The sequence below is a fragment of the Sphaeramia orbicularis genome, chromosome 17 (assembly GCF_902148855.1).
Source record: "Sphaeramia orbicularis chromosome 17, fSphaOr1.1, whole genome shotgun sequence".
NCBI classification, from domain to species: Eukaryota; Metazoa; Chordata; class Actinopteri; order Kurtiformes; family Apogonidae; genus Sphaeramia; species Sphaeramia orbicularis.
The window spans coordinates 56,262,417-56,282,704 of NC_043973.1; the positions used below are offsets into that span (position 1 = coordinate 56,262,417).

General features: G+C 41.2%; 1 protein-coding gene and 1 pseudogene across 1 annotated transcript; one reads left to right on the top strand and one right to left on the bottom strand.

Annotated features, from left to right (window-relative positions):
- Positions 1-260: 260 nt before the first annotated feature.
- Positions 261-5,565, top strand: LOC115437477 (dual specificity phosphatase 28-like; annotated as a pseudogene).
- A 3,268-nt stretch (positions 5,566-8,833) lies between these two features.
- Positions 8,834-18,129, bottom strand: LOC115437517 (vitamin K-dependent protein C-like). Its single transcript, XM_030160744.1, is given in 11 exon segments — positions 8,834-9,502; positions 9,662-9,688; positions 11,341-11,379; positions 11,381-11,404; positions 11,601-11,719; positions 12,981-13,121; positions 14,173-14,286; positions 17,207-17,228; positions 17,308-17,339; positions 17,342-17,464; positions 18,060-18,129. Coding segments are annotated over 11 exon segments (1,317 nt in total). The 3' UTR covers positions 8,834-8,896.
- Between the last annotated feature and the right edge of the window lie 2,159 nt (positions 18,130-20,288).

Here is a 20,288-nt window from a genome sequence, read left to right on the forward strand (position 1 = left end):
CCCATAAAAGTATGCCCGTATTTTTGTCAAATTTTGATTTTTTTTTTTAACTACGACTTTATTCTTGAAACATTACGACTTCAGTCTCATTAAAGTATGAGGTTATTTTCGTGAAATTATTCTTCCGTACGACGTCCACTTCCCGGTAACTTCAGTATCAGTCCGTTCATTGTGCGTTCCTTTGCTTCCATAGTTCCCGTGGTCCTCCTGGTTCTGAGCTGAGCGCTGTACGGGAGGCCCGTGAGGCTCATCTGTCCAGGATGCTGCAGCTGTGTCAGGTGACCAACGCCCTCTCATCAGTAACGCGCGTTCGGCCTGCAGCGAGCAGGCTCATCCAGCAGGAGGCGGTGACGCTCTGCATCACGTGTCCAAGCAGCAGCCCTTCCCCTCGTCGGCCATCATCAAGCTGCAGGTCCCGGTCTACGACGACCCCAACGGAGGACCTGCTCAGCCACTTCGACCGCTGCGCCGACGCCATCCACAAGGAGGCGGGGCGAGGAGGGCGGAGCGTCGTGTATTGTAAAACGGACGCAGCCGGATCCGCCACCATCTGCATCGCCTACCTGATGAAACACCGCCAAACTGACGCTGAACGACGCCCTACAGGTTGGTGTGGGGTCATGTGACCGTTTACGCCCATTTCAGACATAGAGAAGAAAAAATTCGTGGAAGTATGATCTGCAGACGTTAACGCCACGAATGTCTGCGGAGGTTCGCATTTGTCCGGGTCATCGTTCTTTTGTGGTTCAACTGGACTAGTTTAGCTTTTTTCAAAACGTTTGGTGTTTCATCCAAGAGATGAATGTTTGTTCCTGAAAAAACTAACTTTATTGTCATAGTTGAAGATAATTGCTAATTGCACATTTCCTCTTTTTATTTGGATAAATATTGTCTGACGGAGCAGTCTGGTGGAGTTTATTTGGATTATTCAAGTAAAAATCTAAGTTCTTTTTTATTTGAAAACAAATTATTCAAGGAAAAGCAAAAAGTATTGATACAGTATTGAAGTTTCTGTCAATAAAAGTTAGAATTGCACCGCTGTTACAGTGTTGTTGGGGTTGGGGGGGGGGGGGGGTCTGGAGGTTTATAGACCTTCAAAGGGGGGGCCACAGGAAAAAGACTGAGAACCACTGGGGTTAGAACAAGGAGAATCATAGATGCTAAAAATCAGCACGTGGAGATATTTACGGCGATGAAAACGAACAGAGCCTGTTTCTTTAGTGCAGTTCGTGCAGGAGTTCTGACATTTAATGTAGTTTTTTTTCGTGGTGGTTGTGGATCTGGTTCATTTCCATCGTTGTGTCGTTGCAGAAAGTGAAAACGGCTCGACACGTGATCGACCCGAACCCCGGATTCATGGATCAAACTCGCGGAAATATGAACAGGAGCTGAAGAGGAGACGTAGGGGGAGGAGGAGGAGGAAGAGGAGGAGGAAGAGGAGGAGGAGACAAAGACTGAGGAGGAAGAGGAGCAAGAGTAGGAGTTGTAGTCGTCCTCTGGTCCTGGTTGTTGTCTTCTTGTCTTTTCTCACATCTTAACCCTAAACATCAGATTCCTTCATTTACCCCGAACCTAACCCCTGGATCTGCTGAAACCAGACCCATCATAGATGAGAAAACCCTGAGCATGTGGGACAGAGTTCTGCTGCGTTTGCTTTAAACCAGAACCATGTCAGCGTCCACAGGAACACACACATGTTCAGTCCAACCTTCTGTCTGTGGGTTGAGTCTGCTTCGAACGTCCACACGCGTCTGTATTTAGATCCAATCTGATCCAAGTGAAGGATGAACAGCAGCACAAAGCACAGTTTAATGGATAAAACACAGGGGTCGTATTTACTGTGACCTTTGACCTGAACATGTCTACGAGCCTTTAGTTCACATACTGATGTTTATAGAAGTAACAAACTGAACAAAAAAAAAAAAAAAGCAAAAACGAACAGAAAAAAATCTGCAAAATTAACCAAATAAAACAACAAACAAATGAACAAAAAAGAAAAAAATAATCAACTGTAAATACAATCTAGTGTTTGTGAGCAGTCATTGAATATTTACTGTGGATTCAGCTTCGAAACTGTGTCTGCACTGCTGTCAATCAACTGTAGGAATAGAATAGAATAGAATAGAATAGAATAGAATAGAATAGAATAGAATAGAATAGAATAGACCATCGCTGCTGCAAATGCCCCTGGTACAACTCACTTCCTGTCGCTGTAAACAGTCTGTCTAAGAATGAAAGTTCACTTTTGTTCTTTTTATTAATTTTGTTGCTTATGTTAATTTTTTTTTTTTTGTATTTGTTCACTCCACTTGTTCACACAATCAACTGAACAAAATGAACAAAATAATCAACAAAAGTAAACCAAACAACAAATTCAACATAAATTCACGTAATAATCAGGTTTGATTCGACTCAGATGTTTCTCTGTGTTTGTGCTGTTTGTATCATGGGGTCAAAGGTCACATTAAATAGTGACTTTAACCTTTTCAACAGTTAATTCAGTTTTTTTGTGTCTTAAGGCTGGGAACCAGATTTACTGGATTTTCTAGTTGTATGTGAAGAAAAGTGAAATATTCAGTTTGATCATTAAACCGTTTAAAAACACACAGATGATGGTTGGAATCCGACGTTTACACACGACTGGAACGACCGAATCTATGAACGATATATGAACTGAACCATCCCAAAGTTTTCCAGTCTGTCATCACATCATCTTTGGTATGAGCATAAAGGATTTAGTGAATGTGTAGTTTGCGATAAATGTGTTGATGATGAGAACGTAATAAACTGGATTCACTTAAACCACAGGGGTCAAACGTGCAGTCCACGGGCCAAAACCGGCCCGCCAAACGGTCCAGTCTTGATCCTGTTAGAGCTGATAATGTTTTGGCGACACATCATGTTACAATAAAATATAAAACTCATTTTACAAAATGCTAAGCACATAATGTTATAACTTAGAACACTTCGTGTCAGCTATTACATTATAAAGTAGACAAAAAAAATTCACATAATGTAATAAACATTCTACAGTGACCCAATAATTTAGTGATTAAAGGTGTAATCATCCACTGTAGTTGCTTTGTGGTAAAAACTAAAGTATACAGCCCGACAAGTTTGGAATGACATAAAAGTGGACTTTTATTGAACTTCCTATACTTGACAGTGAATGATTACATCTTTAATCACTAAATTATCATTACATTCAGGCCAATTCAATCTAAAGTGGGTCAGAACCAGTAAAATACAATTATAAAACCCTATAAATAATGAAAACTGCACATTTTCTCCTTTTTTTGGTGTAAAAAAAGGAAAATTATATGAAAATGTTTACATTTACAAACTGTCCTTTTGCAAAAAAAAATGTGAATAATCTGAACAAATCTGATCAACCTGACATGTGTTAACCCAGGGGGTCCCACAGTGGGGTACCCAGAACCCCCAGGGGTACACGGACACAACCCAGGGGGTACTGGAAATGTTCATGTAAAAATCCATGAAATAAGTCATCATGTACCGAATATAAAACAATAAATAGAATTAATGCAGAAATATTAAACACAATAAATACATTTCATATAATAGTTTTATTGTCTTTGGGACATGTGAAGAACATTTATATTTTATATGATTCAAAATGAGTTCATTTGAGGAGAGAAGGAATATTTATGTTGATGAAAGGTTCATTTATTCATTAATTTACCAGTTTAATTATTTTTCTAAATAAATGAAAGAGGGCACTTTTAGTTTAGATTTTGCACAAAATATACTATAAAAAGTGTTTTTTTTAATATATTACAATTAAATATATGTTGTTTGTTTACACAGTTTTGTAAATATAAACAGACACCTTTGGCACAGGAACATTTGGACTAATTTTTTCAATCAAAAATGCTGAAGTGAGAGTTGGGGGTACTTGGATAAAAAAGTCTATCTCAGGGGGTACTCCGCTGTAAAAAGTCTATTTTAGGGGTACTCCACAGTAAAAAAAAAAAAATCTATTTCAGGGGGTACTCTGCTGTAAAAAGTGTATTTCAGTAGGTAGTCCACTATAAGAAGTCTATTTCAGGGGGTAGTTCACTGTAAAAAGTCTATTTCAGGGGGTAGTCCACTGTAAAAAGTCTATTTCAGGAGTACTCTGCTGTAAAAAGTATATTTCAGGGGATAGTCCACTATAAAAAGTCTATTTCAGGGGGTGGTCCACTGTAAAAAGTATATTTCAGGGAGTACTCTGCTGTAAAAGTGTGAGAACCACTGAGGTTAAGAGAAAGAAGTGTCATTTTAACATCACTGTGCCTGTTACTAAACGTTTGATGTCTTTGTAATTATAACAAACGTGTACATGACCAACTGAGGCTGAATAATGTATAATTTTGCACTAATTTTTCTTACGAACATTTTAGGTTGTTCATGCTATTCAGATGTTAAGGAAGCTTTGTAGACATAACATTTTTATGATGTAGTTTGACTTTTGTCAGTTTTTATTTGACTGGTTCTGATCCACTCAGATCAAATGGGGCTGAATGTGGAACTGAACTAAAGTGAGTCCGACTTCACTTCAACTGAAGCAAAAGACAACCTTAGATTAGACCAGGCCTCTCAAAACTCATGTTCTTTCAGGTTCCACATTCAGCCTGATTTGATCTAATAACAGAATAACCTATAAATAATGACAACTCAGAATTTTTGTCTTTGTTTTAGTGCAAAAAAACCCCTTAAATTATGAAATACTACTTTTATAAACTATCCAAACAAAAAAGATGTGAATAACCTGAAAAAACTGAAATTTCTCAAGAAAAATCAGTGCAATTTAACAATATTCTTCCTCCACTTCTCATTTGTCCATGTGCATCATGGATCAGATCTACAAAGACACTAAACACTGAGGAACAGGCAGAAAACAGTTCAAATTGGGCTGAATTTTCTTTAGACATTTCAGGTTGTTCATATTTGTTCAGGTTATTCACATTTTATTGTTTCAGGATAGTTTGTAAATGTCAATATTTTCGTAATTTAATGTTATTTTTTTGTACTAAAACAAAGAAAAAAATGTGAAGTTGTCATTATTTATAGACATAATGTAATAATATTTTTTTCACATCAAATGGAGAAGAAAATCTGGAGTCATTCTTTTTTGTCGGTTCTTCTGCTGTTATTATTTGACTGTAGATCACATTGGTCTGTATGTGGAACCTGAACTAAAATGAGTTCCACAGCCTTGACTGTGGAATTTTTACACTTTGTAAATTCATCCCAGGGCCGGATTGGAACCTTTGGCAGGACACATTTGGCCCCCGGGACACATGTTTGACACCCGTGGTTAGATGAAATCAGCCAAAGCAGCTGCAGTTCTACCTTCTACCTCTAGATGGAAGCATTTCCACAGAAAACATGCCGTACACACACACACACACACACACACACACACACACACACACACACACAGAGTCCAAACCTCGGAGTTTGACTCGAGGCGTTGGTCCCAGTTTGTCCTTTTGCACTGATGCTGCTGTATTTTTATTTTCAGAGTGTCAGCGTTTCCGACCTGTAGTCCGACACCGCTGACAGGAAGTCCCTGAGCACTGATCTGAGGTCGGTGTCACCGCGGCTGAAACTTAAAGCTGATAGAGTCATCCAGGAGACGCTCCATCCTCCAGCCGTCTGTTCTCAGCCTTCACTCAGAAGCACACAGACACTGGCAGCTCCGTTTACGCTGGTTTTATTTTCAACGGTCCCTCCAGAAAAACGCAATTATGCGATCACGTAATTCAATGCATAATCAAGCAAATAGTAGTGATGGGAAGTCCGATTCTTTTAACGAATCCAATTCTTTCACTTTGTTGCGAATTGATTCCTTAATTTAAGGAAAAAATCCTGTGAGCGTTGGTGTGAACCGGTGGTGTTTCACTACGAAGCATTTGCTTCTGCTACCCTCAACATATGAGGGTGGTGAGGTCGAACCCGAAATATCTCTGTTTCTCATCCATCTATGAGCAATATAATTAGAAAAACATAACATGCACACTTGAAAACCCTTGTTTTTGCACATACGGACGGCAAAGGATCATTACAAAACTGAATATAGATTTTCCACTAGTTTATCAATAATAATACTACTGTCAACAGTTCATTATATTTAATATGCATCTATCTATCTATCTATCTATCTATCTATCTATCTATCTATCTATCTATCTATCTATCTATCTATCTATCTATCTATCTATCTATCTATCTATCTATCTATCTATCTATCTATCTATCTATCTATCTACTTTATGTTGCTTAAAACAACTTTGTGCTCTGTTTAATTCATGTTTTCTTTTACACTCTAATGTTTTAAACATGACAATAATAGTCGACTTCAGATCAACGATTTGTGAAGGATTCAGTGAATCAGTTCAGTGAATCGGCTCTTGTCTGCTGCTCTTCCATTCGGCCGTTCACTACCTCAGATCGGTCTGTCCGTCGCCGGCAGCTTGTGATGTTGCTGTGGAGACGACCTGCTGCGCAGTTCGTCACACAGCACTCCCACCTCCAACTGAATGAGCGATTTTGACTAGTTTATATGATAATAAACAAAATATTAACAAACTGCTGCTGAATCGATTCAGTTGCGTTCACGAATTGATTCAACTCGTTCACTTAAATGAATCAATTGTTCTGAATGATTTGTGGTGCACATTATGCACTTTACACACAAAACGGGTGCATATTTACTGCAATAATAGCAGCAGGGTTCGCATGATTTCATGATCCCTGCATTTTTACGCATAAAGTTTAAAAAAATTGCATTGTAACATGATACGAGTAGTGACACTAACAGAGAACCTCAGAAAAAATCCTGCAAGATGATGAAAAATGCAGCTCATTTGCCAACAAAAACATCTGCAAAAGATGAAGCAAACCAGTACCTGATGTCCTTCAGGAAACCAGGCTTTTACTTTTTTCACCACATGCACGTGTTCGTTAGAACACAAGAGAAAATCAGTGTTGTTTTGTGGCTACCTCTGCCGCTACCGCTGCCACAATAATACTAGCAAATTAGACTACTGGTATTATTAGATATTTTTGTATTCTTACAAGAACTATTATTTCCCCCCTCACTCCCCCCTCTCTCTTTCTCACTTTCATTCACTCCCCTCTTCCCTGTCGCCCCCTAAAGGGTCTATATTGTTTAGTTGCTCTTTAGATTTATTATCTTTTTCATTGTAGTATGATGTTGTCGTTGTTGTTTGTCACTACTCTGTTGTTGTTGTTTTTGGTTTGTTTATTTCTTTGATTTTTCCCTTTGTTTATGTGTTGTTGTTTTTCTGTCCACAATGTCTTGTTAACCATCACTAAAAAAAAAAAAAAAGAACAGAAGAGAGAAAATCCACGTTTTTCTAGTTCCCCGCATATTTTCACAACTTCGTGCATTTTTTGCAATTTCACCGCGTAAAATCCCATAAAACCCCACATATTCCAACACATATTCTCTTTTTTCTGGAGGGGCAGTTTTAAATTTATTAGATAAAAGTATTTAAGATATAAGTGAAATATATAAGAGCAAGAAGAATGTATTTATTCTGCTACTCAGGGTTTAGACAGCGGTTATTCCTGCTCATGTTCCTGCTCTGACAATAATCATTTTGATTTGTTCGGATTCTAATGACATTGTCTGTGAATGAAATAAAAACCTGTTAGACTGATGAGCCGTCTGATTGTTTTGTGTCTAAACGTGTTCCAGATGTGAAGACACAACATGTGGAAAAGGTTGAAGAGGAACCAGGATTCATTCACTGGAATAAAAGGAAATTAACTTATGATGCAAAGAGGTTACATCAGGCACTTTAAACAATGAGTTAATGTCATGTTAACCCTTAAAGACCCAAAAACTGAGGGAAAAGGGAAACGGGTCAGGACCAACAGAGAGGTTTTTTAGAGACACCTGGTGGTGAAACCACAGACTGCACCACTGCCCTCGGACACAGCAGAGGATCAATGAACTGTGGTCCAGATTCAGACACAGAAGAAAAATCTGATGAATCAAACATGGACGTCATCTGAGCTGACGAAAGGTTCCACAAAACTAAGACAAAAATAATAAAAACGGACAAAAAACCCCAAAACTGACAAAAAAAACAAAAACTGACCAAAATACAAAAACTATGACAAAAATAACAAAAACTGACAAAAACAAAACTGAAAAAAATAAAAAAAACTACAACAAAAATAACAAAAACTGACAAAAACAAAAAAAACTGACAAAAACAATAAAAACTCCAGCAAAAATAACAAAAACTGACAAAAACAACAAAAACTGAAAAAAATAAAAATAAAAACTACAACAAAAGTAACAAAAACTGACAAAAAAAATAAAACTGACAAAAAAAATCACAAAAACTATGACAAAAATAACAAAAACTGACAAAAACAAAACTGAAAAAAATAAAAATAAAAACTACAACAAAAATAACAAAAACTGACAAAAAAAAAACAAAACTGACAAAAAAATAAGAAAAACTATCACAAAAATAACTAAAACTGACAAAAAAAAACCCAAAAACTATGACAAAAATAAGAAAAACTGACCAAAATAACAAAAACTGACAAAAACAAAACTGAAAAAATAATAAACTGAAAAAATAATAAACACTACAACAAAAATAACAAAAAACTGATAAAAACAAAAAACTAACCAAAATAACAAAAACTGACAAAAATAACACTGAGAAAAAAAATCACACCCAAGTTGGAAGGAAGCAAACACACAAAAGAGTTTATTTAACAGTATGTGTCACATGTGTGTTTGTGTTATGTGTGTGTTGTGTGTGCTGTGTGTGTTGTTTGCGTTACATGTGGACCCGGCTGCTTGGGGTGGACAGGTGGGTGTGGCCCATGCGGTGGGCGTGGCTCAGGCGGTGGGCGTGTGCTGTCCATTGTCCCACTCGTCCCTCACCCTGTGGATCCACTCGTTGTAGTTGGACACCTTGGTGTAGATGCCCAGCTTGTCCACGTGTCCGCAGCCTTCGCCCCAGGACACCAGGCCCACCAGGAACCAGGTGTTGCGGTACAGGGTGACCATGGGGCCGCCGCTGTCGCCCTCGCAGGCGTCGAAGCTCTTCCCCAGGATGCCGGCGCAGAGGACGTTGTGGGAGACGTTGTTGGTCATCTGCTGGGCGCAGACGCTGTGGTCCACCAGCGGGATCTTGATGACGTTCAGGGCCGAGCTGAAGCGGGTGCTGTCGATGTCGTCTTTGCCCCAGCCCGTCACCACGGTCACGGTGCCGTTGCGGTGGAGGACGCCCTCGGCCAAGTCGCGCCCCGGCAGACAGACGGGGATGATGTAGGTGGAGAAGGGGGCGGGGCTCTCCAGGCGCAGCATGGCGATGTCGTTGTCCACCGTTCGGCTGTTGTAGTCCGGGTGTTTGAAGGCCTTCACCACCCTCATGGTGACCTCGCTGCCTTCGTACCGGATACGCTCGTAGTCACCTGACGGACAAGGACACAGCTCAGAACCGTCCACACCACTGGTTCTACACCAGTCCACCTTTGGACCCGGGTCAGCACCAGGTCCATGTGTCCTAAAATGGAGTTAGGGGTTGGACTAGGGATGCAAATTATCCATTAATCCATTAATCATTAGTTGGTTGACCTTATCGATCGATTAACAATTAATTGATAAGCAATGATTTTCACTGAGAACCTGAATTTCCCTTTCGATAGGGTCTATTAGAATAAAAGCTAAATATTGTTGTTATACTATATAAAAAAAACGTGTCATATCCTTAATGATTGATTTATTGAACCATTGGATACAGAACAGACAATGCCATTTATGGAGCAGAACTAAAGACATTCACAGAGAAATGAACGAAAACACATGGATCCGAAGAGGGGCAGTTAGAAACAATGGGCATTTACGAGTTCGCATCACTGACAAGATGGAACCAGATTTCCAGTGGAGATGCCCCCCCACTTTCCTGTTCCACCAGGGTGACTGTGGGACATAATGTGGGACATCCCTGTGTTCCAGATCAGGAGCCTGGAGGACGTTTTAACTTCTGTCTCACTGTCCAGATAGTCCAGATGACCATGGACTAGACCAGCCTCCAGGGAAAATGTTCCAATCCAATACTGACTCTACATTGTGAGTGTATTTAGGCGGGGTGGGGGGGGGTGTGTGGGGGTGTGTGTGTGGGGGGGTGCATCGCTCCCACAAACAGACGGTCAGTCTGTGTTTGGCTCCACCATGTCCATAAAGCCATTTCTAACTCATCAACGCCATGATCCAGTTCAATGACCGGCTATCCAGCCGCACCATTGCAGAGCGGACAAACTGGCAGCCTTCGGACAGATGTGGACAGATGGACAGGTGTGGACAGATGGACAGGTGTGGACAGATGTGGACAGATGGACAGGTGTGGACAGATGTGGACAGACGGACAGGTGTGGACAGATGGACAGGTGTGGACAGATGTGGACAGATGGACAGGTGTGGACAGGTGTGGACAGATGGACAGGTGTGGACAGGTGTGGACAGATGTGGACAGATGGACAGGTGTGGACAGGTGTGGACAGGGTGACCCCCCCCATTATTCAACTTCAGTAATTAAACCTAGTTTGGGCAGTGGCGCCCCCTACTGTCGACACCACAAATCCCACTGTGGAAAAGAGCAATTAAACAACAATTAATAATTTAGTCGAGCAAATTCTTATGACATTAATTGATAGTCGATTAAAGCTGCGGGAGACTTTCGTCACCAGATTTCCTCAGATCTGTCCAACCTCAGTCATATCCTCAGTATCATGAGTCTGTTCATCTTCCTGTAATTACTCACCTGAATCTCTTCCTCATGGTGAACAATTTGGAAGTGTCATCCACCAGAAACAAACCATGTGTTTACAAACAGAGCTGGGAGGGAACTGGGCATCTGAGGAATTTTGTTGCAACGTGCATTGTGGGAAACGGAGGTTCACGCCACCGCCTGGCAGCGGCAGTGCAACCATATGATATTATATGGATGAAACAAACACGATGCAGGAATGGCTGGAGCTCTGCTTCCCTTCAGCCGTTTCCGTGTTTCAGCCGTTTCTGCATCATGTTTGTTCCGTGTCGTGTTTGTTGCAGCTGCCGCTGCCAAGAGGAGCTCTGCTTGCTCCGCTTCCGCATTTCAGCAGTTTCCGTGTTAGTTTCATGTGTTTGTGTACTGATTATTACACACTGAAGTCCAGACATGAGGCCAAATAAATAGTCCACAGAGTGTCTTCCGTGACCTTGAACATTTGGGCGTAACTCACCCAGTCGGACTCTGAAGCTCAGGTTGTTGCGGAGGCCAGTGCGCCGCCGTCAGGGACCCAGTTCTGATCGATGAGGACGCCTCCGCAGTTGCAAACCTCCTCTGGCATTCAGCAGCATCACCTGCACAACATCAGCTCAGTCTCCACTGTGTCCAACAGTCACCATCACTCCCCCCTTCAACAGGTTGTCAAAGGTCCACGCCCCCGTCAGACCTGAGCGGGACGCCGCCACACACGGAACCACGGCGAACCGCAGCCGTACGGGAAGGTGGAGGTCATAAGAGCATAAACAGTCAAAACCTGGCGGACGGCATTACCTGCCACGGACTCTCCCCCTTCTTGCCCACCTCCCCTCCCACCACCCAGGGCTGAAGGCCGTCTATGGGGTCACTGTAGGACGACTTACTGATGAGCAGCTGACCGCAGGACGACGAACCTTCAGAGCAGAAAACACAGACACAACCCACTTCAGCTTCAACCCACGGGTTTATTCGTGGAGGACACTTAAGTGACTTTTTATTCATTAGTCCTTTATAAAGTACAGGGTTCGTACAGGTGCTTGAAATCCTTGAAAGTGCTTGAATTTAAATGTTGTTTTCAAGGTGTGAAAAGTGCTTGAATTTTAGTTTAAGTGCTTGAAAGTGCTTGCAATTATAACTGTGATTTATTTATTTATTCATTTATTTTTCATATTATCTCTGCCATATTTGAAAAACAAAACTTTATGTCAAAAAAGTAAATTCCCCAGGTGTTCTCAGGTTGACTCCAGGTACATTTTAATCTTAATCTTTGTCTCAGTGCGAGTGTGTCTGAAGAACACCAAGCAGCTTCCCCTTTTTTGGATAAAAACTGTGTGTTCTCCTTTAATTTCTTTTTTGCTGTTGTGAAACATAATTTTAAATGTTTACTAGTGTAATACAATGACGTCATTGTGATAAAAAGTGATAATAATAATAATAATAATAATAATAATACCAACAATCATGAATACATACAAATGTCCCATAAAAAGTGCTTGAATTTGACCTTGAATAATGTGTAGGAACTGTTCTTAATCCAGGGCCGGATTTAGACTTGGTGAGCCCCCCCCGCCATCTGACACCCAGTGGTCTCAGAAAACTTTAAATATATTTACCTTTTATGTATTTAAAAAATTGAAAATAGATTCCCTTTCAATATACAAACTGAATCCTCTAAGCTACTATTTAAAACATTTTCTTTCTTGATTTCACAAAACATTATTGATTATGTCATGAAAAGATATGTTATACTGCTTTCTATGCACATGACAAAAATTTTGTTGAGACATAGTGCTCAGTTCATATTTTATTCCCTTTAGATGTGAAAATAATCTTTCTCCTGATCAATTTACCATCAGACATAGAAATAGTGGTAATATTTCTTCCACATTAGGGAAAACTAAATAAATCTGGTGTTGAAAGATGATTTGATAATGGAAAAATGGGGAAAAGGACTTACTCACAGCATATTTTCTGACCTGTTTATGGTCAAAATAAGACCATTTTAGGCTCAGACCTTAAATTAACCTCTTACAACCAAATTGTCATCAGTTCATTGGGTGACAGTTTCCTCTAGATCTGCATTGATTGAAATAGTTGCTGCAGATTAAAACTCAATGAAATGAATCACTCAATCTCTACGAACTGGCAGGTGAACCAAGCCCCGCCCCCTCTCACCTGTGGGTTTGCAGGTGCGGTGGTCGTCGTGCAGTTTGTATCCACTCAGGCAGCTGCAGCGCCTCGACAGGCCATCCTCGCTCTCCTCACAGATGTGGTCGCAGTCGCCGTTCTCCTCCAAGCAGTCGGTGGCCGTTTGAGCTGAATGTTGACACAAACATTCCTGTCAGCGAGCTTTGATAAGAGGCGGAGCTTTAATAAGAGGTGGGGCTGAGACCGTGACTTCACAGCCCAGACAGGAAACCAATGAGCAAAGAGCTGATGATGTGAGCGTCAGTGTCTCCAAAGGAAGGCGGGTATTTACCATCTGAAGGTGAACCATTTGGAGGGTCAAACAGCCCTCCCCCTCAGACTCATCAAGAATCGGGACACCCCTACACCTTAACATGAATGCGTAAAATGGAAGGGTAGGGCTAAGGGGGAGGGGCCAAGGACAGAAATCACACTACGACAGAACTATGCCGGTTTGTTTGAATTGTGGAAACTACCAAATCATTTCCATATAATGTGGAACTGAGATGGTTTTCAACAATATTCATTCATCAGACCCCTCAGAATATTTTTAAACATGTCATCCGCTTCGAAATCAAAGGTTTATACTTGGGGTGTATACACAAGAGTGGAGAAGAAAGACAAAATATGTAATCAATGTGTCGCTGATCACCAGTTAAAAAAAATAAGGTGACTAAGAAATGGTTGACTTGAGAAAAGCCGTCCCAGTCAACATGGACATTTACAAAATGGAGAAAACAACTGCATTCCTAAACTCAAACAAGTGACAAAGAAGGCGGAACTTACTAATACCTCTGCCCCGCCTTTATATAAGGGGGTCTAAAAAGCCTTGATCTTGACCTTGAAAGTGATTGTATTTTATTTTATATTTTCTTTTCTTTTTAAAGTTGGAAAGATTCAGTGTTCCATTCGTGGACAAATTAATTTGTTTTATGTGGATTTAAATTTTTCTGATTGAATGATGAACCCCAGCTGTAATAACAGAATATGTGAGAAGAAACGCACAGTTTTTAGCTGAATAACATCACATTTTCTTAGAGGACGAAAACACTGCATGGATCATAAAAGACTGAAACTTACTAAGATGGACTAACCACTGATATGGGACTGGTTTGGTTGACCATCTGAACCAGCCCATCATTACCCTTTACAGAGGTTCTAAACACACTGTGACACTCACGCTGGTTGCAGTATCGGCCTTCGTACCCAGGCCTACAGCGGCAGGCGTAGTCCTGGTACAGGTCTACACAGGTTCCATGAACGCACATGTTGGAGCGGCACTGGTTCCCATCTGAAACACAGAAATACGTTTCCCATGATTCTCTGCTGTTCCGTTTACTCTGTGATTCGTATGTAAATGTCTGGATGAACTCCCATTTCTTCTTTTTGCATTTTTAAACTCTACTTAGAACCTTTTTAAGTAGGGATGCACCGATACCACTTTTTTCAAGGCCGAGTACAAGTACAAGTACTTACATTTGAGTACTTGCCGATACCGAGTACTGATACTAGTCTTTAATAATCCCTTCCAGTTGTTAGTTCCTTTGTAAATGTGCTTTATTGTCGCTGTCATTAGTCTGACTGGAACAAAGTGCTGCTACTGACATTTAATGTGTTGGAATGAGTGTTTGTCAATTAATCCACCAGGGGGCGCCGCTCTGAATTAACCGTACTGGACAAAAAGTATCAGACCTGATACTGGTATTGGTACCACCAAGTACCCTCATCTTCTCAACTTTATTCATAAAACACTTTAAAACAACACAGTTGACCAAAGTGCTGTTCACCGACACAATAACAAATAAAACACACCAAAGAATGAATAAAAAATTCAAGTAATTAAACATTAAACCAATGAAGGCCATGTTGTCAACACACAGATAAAAGCCAAACACAAACAGTATGTTTAAAGAGCAGATTTAAAAACAGTCAGTGAATGGTCCTACCTGATGTGCAAAGGTGTTTTTTTTTTTATATACTATATTTTTATCTCCACATTTAACTATTACACAAAGTAGACCAGAAAAACAAAAAAACAAAGACAGATCACAACAATTAGCGCATCCAGGTTCAAAGTCCAGACAAACCAAATACAGACAGATTGAGGACAAATTAGTATAGAATTATATAAGTTCAAGAATTCTTTGATTAACATACATATTCCATTTTACCCAATATTTTCTTTTACATTTATACAGTAGTGAGTCTTAAGGAGAAGGTCAGCCTTTCCATGTCATAAACATCATTCATAACATGTGTCCAGTCCAGAAGTGTTGGGGGATCTCGCACAACCATTTTCGAGTTATGGCCTTTTTTTTTTTTTGCCCCTGCTAATAACATTAACAAAAGATACGGTCAGATTTCCTCATCTCATGTGGAGGGGGTGCCGCTCTGAATTAACCATACTGGACAAATACCATGAGACGAGTAAGTTTTATGAGAAGAAGAAAGTCAGTAATAACTAACATGGAGTCGACAGAGGTAACAGTAATGTAATACTAATGTTGATATTTCTGAGGGTAGTTGTCCTAATTGTCAGTAGTTTTTCTCTAACTCACACAGTGGCTCTTGAACAGATCCTCACGGTTCCGCTGGTATTCTCCGTCTGGGTACTCATCCGCCAGCACTGGAAAACGGATGGAATGTACGCAGAGCACGGACAGAACGCTGCGTCTGTATCTGTGTCTGTAACGATACTTTTGTCTCTGTCGTTTATTTTGTTAAAGGTGCAGGAGACTTACGTGATGAATTTTTCATCAATCTGTCCATCCTCAGTCATATCCTCAGTATCATGAATCTGTTAGTCTGTCTGTCATTACTCACCTGAATCTCTTCCCTAATGGAGAACAGTTTCTTAGTTCCATCCACCAGAAACAAACCATGTGTTTACAACAGAGCTGGGAGGAAACTCGGGCATCTGAGGAATTTTGTCACAACGTGGATTGTGGGAAATGGAGGCTTGCGCAGCCACCTGACAGCGGCAGCTACTAAAGACACGATGCGGAAACGGCAGGAGCTCCCTTCCCTCTATGCACATTTCCTCCAGCTGTTTCCGCGTTTCAGCGTCCTGTTTGTTTCATCCATATAATACCATATGGTTGTACTGCCGCTGCGCTGGTAGGCAGCTGCACGAACTTCCGTTTCCCACAATGCACATCGCGACAAAATTCCTCAGATGCCCGAGTTACCTCCTGGCTCTGTTTGTAAACACATGGTTGTTTATGGTGGAAGACACTAATGCCGCGTTTCCACTACGTAGAACCGGCTGGGGTCGACTGGACTCTGGTACCAGGTCCTATTCCTGGAGACCGTTTCCATTATAGGATACTACCCACTTTACAGTACCTGGTTGTTGTAGCGATGTGGCACGTTACTTCCATGTCGTCTGCTCAGAGTTGCTGATCACCTCTCTCGTTGCGTGTTGTCTCGTCAAGCTCATGCTGAATTTTTTAAGTTGGCCACCAAAGACTGAATCTCCTGAGTGAATGGGTGTAGTTTGTGGGCTGTCATCATGTGGATTAACCTACGCATATTTACTGTAAACTTCTGCATCTGTTTTTTGTAAAACGTCGGACACAGAGACAAACTGTCTGACCAATCAGTGGTCTGCAGTGTTTATACGTCACCTTTTAGTATCTGGTCCCCAGTCCTGGACCTCGGCGGAGGTGATACCAAAAACTAGTACCGGGTACCAGATTCCAGGTCCTTTTTTGTAATGGAAACACAAAAAGGCCGGGTCAAGTCGAGTTGAGCTGAGCCGGTACCATGTAGCGGAAAGACGGCATAGAAAACTATTCCCCATGAGGGAAGAGATTCAGGGGAGTAATGACAGACAGACTTACAGATCTGTGATACTGAGGATACTGACTGACGGATGGACAGAATGTGATGAAAATTTGGTCATGAAAGTCTCCACACAGCTTTAAATCTCCACACTGCTGACATTACTCCTCCTCTTCATACTGCTGCACTGAACTGTGAACATCATGCTGCCGTAAAGTGGTATCGGTGTGGTTGTATCGGAGTACTTTTACGAGTACAAGTACAAGTACACACGCTGAGTATCGGACCTGATACCCGATACTGGTATCGGTATCAGTGCATCTCTATTTTAAGATGCAACAGTGCAAAATGTAAATTCTTGCAATTTTTTGACTGGTCTTAAATTTTGATCGGAGTATATTTCTGATGAGTATGAGTAGGGTCTTACCGGTTGTAGACGGTCCAGAACTCCAGCTGTGAACACAAAACACAGATGTGAGGTGAGTCCAGTCCCACCTGATGCCAGGCATACCTCACAGCTGAAGGCTCTTACTGTCGCTTCTCTGGTGACGTGGATCTCTCGAGCTCTTCAAAGTCGCACATCTCCTCCACACATTCCCGCTCCAGGTTTCCAGGTTTCAGCTCCTCAAAGATGGAGTTGGCGCGCCGCGAACGGAGCAGCATGTGGGCCTTCGGAGGATCCGAGAACACTGGACGGACCCAAGGAACAACACAGACCATCAGTTCAGACCCAATGCCAGTCAGCCCAAACAAGGACACCCAGAGCAGAAGCCAACCCAGTGAAAGCAAAGGTAAACCACTGAGAGTACACACAAGTACACACAGGCTACTTCAGTCAGTACTATTACACACATTCTACTTCCATCAGCTGTATTCGTAGTATTTGTGGTAAAAAAAACATGCGCAAAAATGCAAATGTCCCCTTTAGTTTTAAAGGTAAAAACATTCATGCTGCAGTAAAAACATAAAAAGTACACACATATACTTGTACATATTAAAGGTAAAACCAGGGTAATATGTAAAAACACACATGTGGAACCAGGTCTTAAAGGTACAAATAATTAACATTGGTTGGACTGGTCCGAAATGTTAAAGAACCCACTTGGTGTAAATGGGTTAAAATGATGCTCAGTTCTTTTACAGATCTAATCCAGACCACATCCTGACAGTCACAGCCGTGAGTAAATTCAACCCTGGGTGTTGGCTTGTTGGTGCTTTACCCTCCGGACCCTCCTTTCCTCACACAGTTTATGTTTAACTCGATGACTACAGCCAACGTCATACCTGTCAGACTGATGACAGACGCCGACCACAGGCCGACCGTGACGAAAGCACACAGGAGGAGGCGGGACATGTCCGTCAAACCTACAGCCAATGAGAGACACGACAGATCCCAGAATCATCGTCTGTTTACCGTCAGCGGTTACAAAGACGCCGCAACACAGACAGTTATTATTCCAATTAAGCCCACATTTTAGAGCTGCTTCGAAGGTTAATCGTTGAATTAAAGCAGGATTAAAATGAAGCCAACGTTGGACCAGCGGCATCTGTCGAACATGTTTCACATATTGAGCATCTTCAGCCGAGGACACAAACAACTCTGAACCTCTGCGACCTTTGACCTCACAGGCTGAATGGCAGAGGAGACTTCATCCGAAAGTCAAAGCATCAAATGGCGAGAGGTCGTGGGCACTCAGAGTTTGAGCGTTTTACTCACGTGAAGAAGCGAAGCAGCAGCGGAGACGACGGATCGCTGGGTTTCTGCGCGTTAATGACTAACTTCCAGTGTTTACTGAGAGTCCACAGTCTGCAGACCAACGCCGTCTGCCAATACTGAGGACACAAACACCTCCCCTTCAACCTCCCCCCATCACCAGACCACTGACAGCTGATCCAGATCGACTCTGGTTCAGTCCTGGGTGTTCAGGGTCAAGAAGGTGGCCAAGGTCCATGGGAACTCAAAGATATAATAATAATAATAATAGTCCCAGTGTCCCTGTCCGTCAGCGTCTGTTCTATGTGGATCAGAACCAGCTGAATGTGTGAGGTTGTCAGGTTCTGTTCTATGTTCCAGTCCTGGTTCTGTTCTATGGTCCAGTCCTGTGGTCTGGATGCAGATTAATCTAACTATAGAAGTGGGCGGGACTTTCACTGGAGGAGAACTCAGCTAAGGTTCCGTTCACACAGAAGGTCTTAACGCACAAATCAGACTTTTTGGTGAAATCAGATTTTTTTGTGTTTGTTCATATTCTACATTAAATGCGACTTCTATCAGTTCTGAGTCTGAACTGAATGTGACCCTGAAGTGACCCACATGCGCTAAAGAGGTCCTGATGGAATACCAGACCACGGAGACACACGTGTTTACAGAAGGAAATATGGTTTTCCTCCGCTCTGACCAACAACTGGGACTTTTGTCGCATTTCAATGACGGACAGGTTGGATAAATGCGACCTGGACGTTAAGACTGAAGTCACATTGGAAAATATCAGATCTGGATCAGATTTAGGACCACATATGAAAGTAGTCTGGGTCAGATTTAGGACCACATATGAAAGTAGTCTGGGTCAGATTTAGGACCACATATGAAAGTGGTCTGGGTCAGATTTAGGACCACATATGAAAGTAGTCTGGGTCAGATTTAGGACCACATATGAAAGTAGTCTGGGTCAGATTTAGGACCACATATGAAAGTAGTCTGGGTCAGATTTAGGACCACATATGAAAGTGGTCTGGGTCAGATTTAGGACCACATATGAAAGTGGTCTGGGTCAGATTTAGGACCACATATGTCTGTGAAAAGTGCTCTATAAATAAAATTTACTTTACTTACTTTACTTTACTTACATATGAAAGTGGTCTGGGTCAGATTTAGGACCACATATGAAAGTGGTCTGAGTCAGGTTAGTGCTGTTCAGACTGTCTTTAACAGATCAGATCAAGGTCACATATGGACACAAAAATCGGACTTGGGCCACATTTGACTGCAGTCTGAACATAGTCCAACCAAGGTTATTATCATTAACGAAAACTAACGAAATGACGAAAACTAGAATTGAAAAAACATTTTCGTTAACTGAAATAAATAAAAACTATAATTAAAAGAAAAAAAAAACTTAACTAACTGAAACTGTATTCTGTGTTTACAAAAACTAACTAAAACAGATAAAAACATGAATAAATTCCCTTCGTTTTCATCTTTGTCAATGTCGGATTGATACGAAATCGATTTATTTTACTCTAGCAATTTTAGCTGCTGTCACCATACGACACTTCACGGTCCGTCACTTGTGGTTCCAGTCATCTTCTGGTCCCCACTCTACCTGGAAACATGGAGACTAAAGTTGGGAGAAAGCAGTAGAGTCCTGTCTGGGATTTATGTAAATACAACAGAGAAGAAGAGAAAAGATATATAAAAAAAAAAAAAAACCCAAACTAAAATTAATACTAAAACTAAACTAAAACTAAGCATTAGAAAAAAGCAAACTAATAAAAACTAGTAAACCTGCTCTA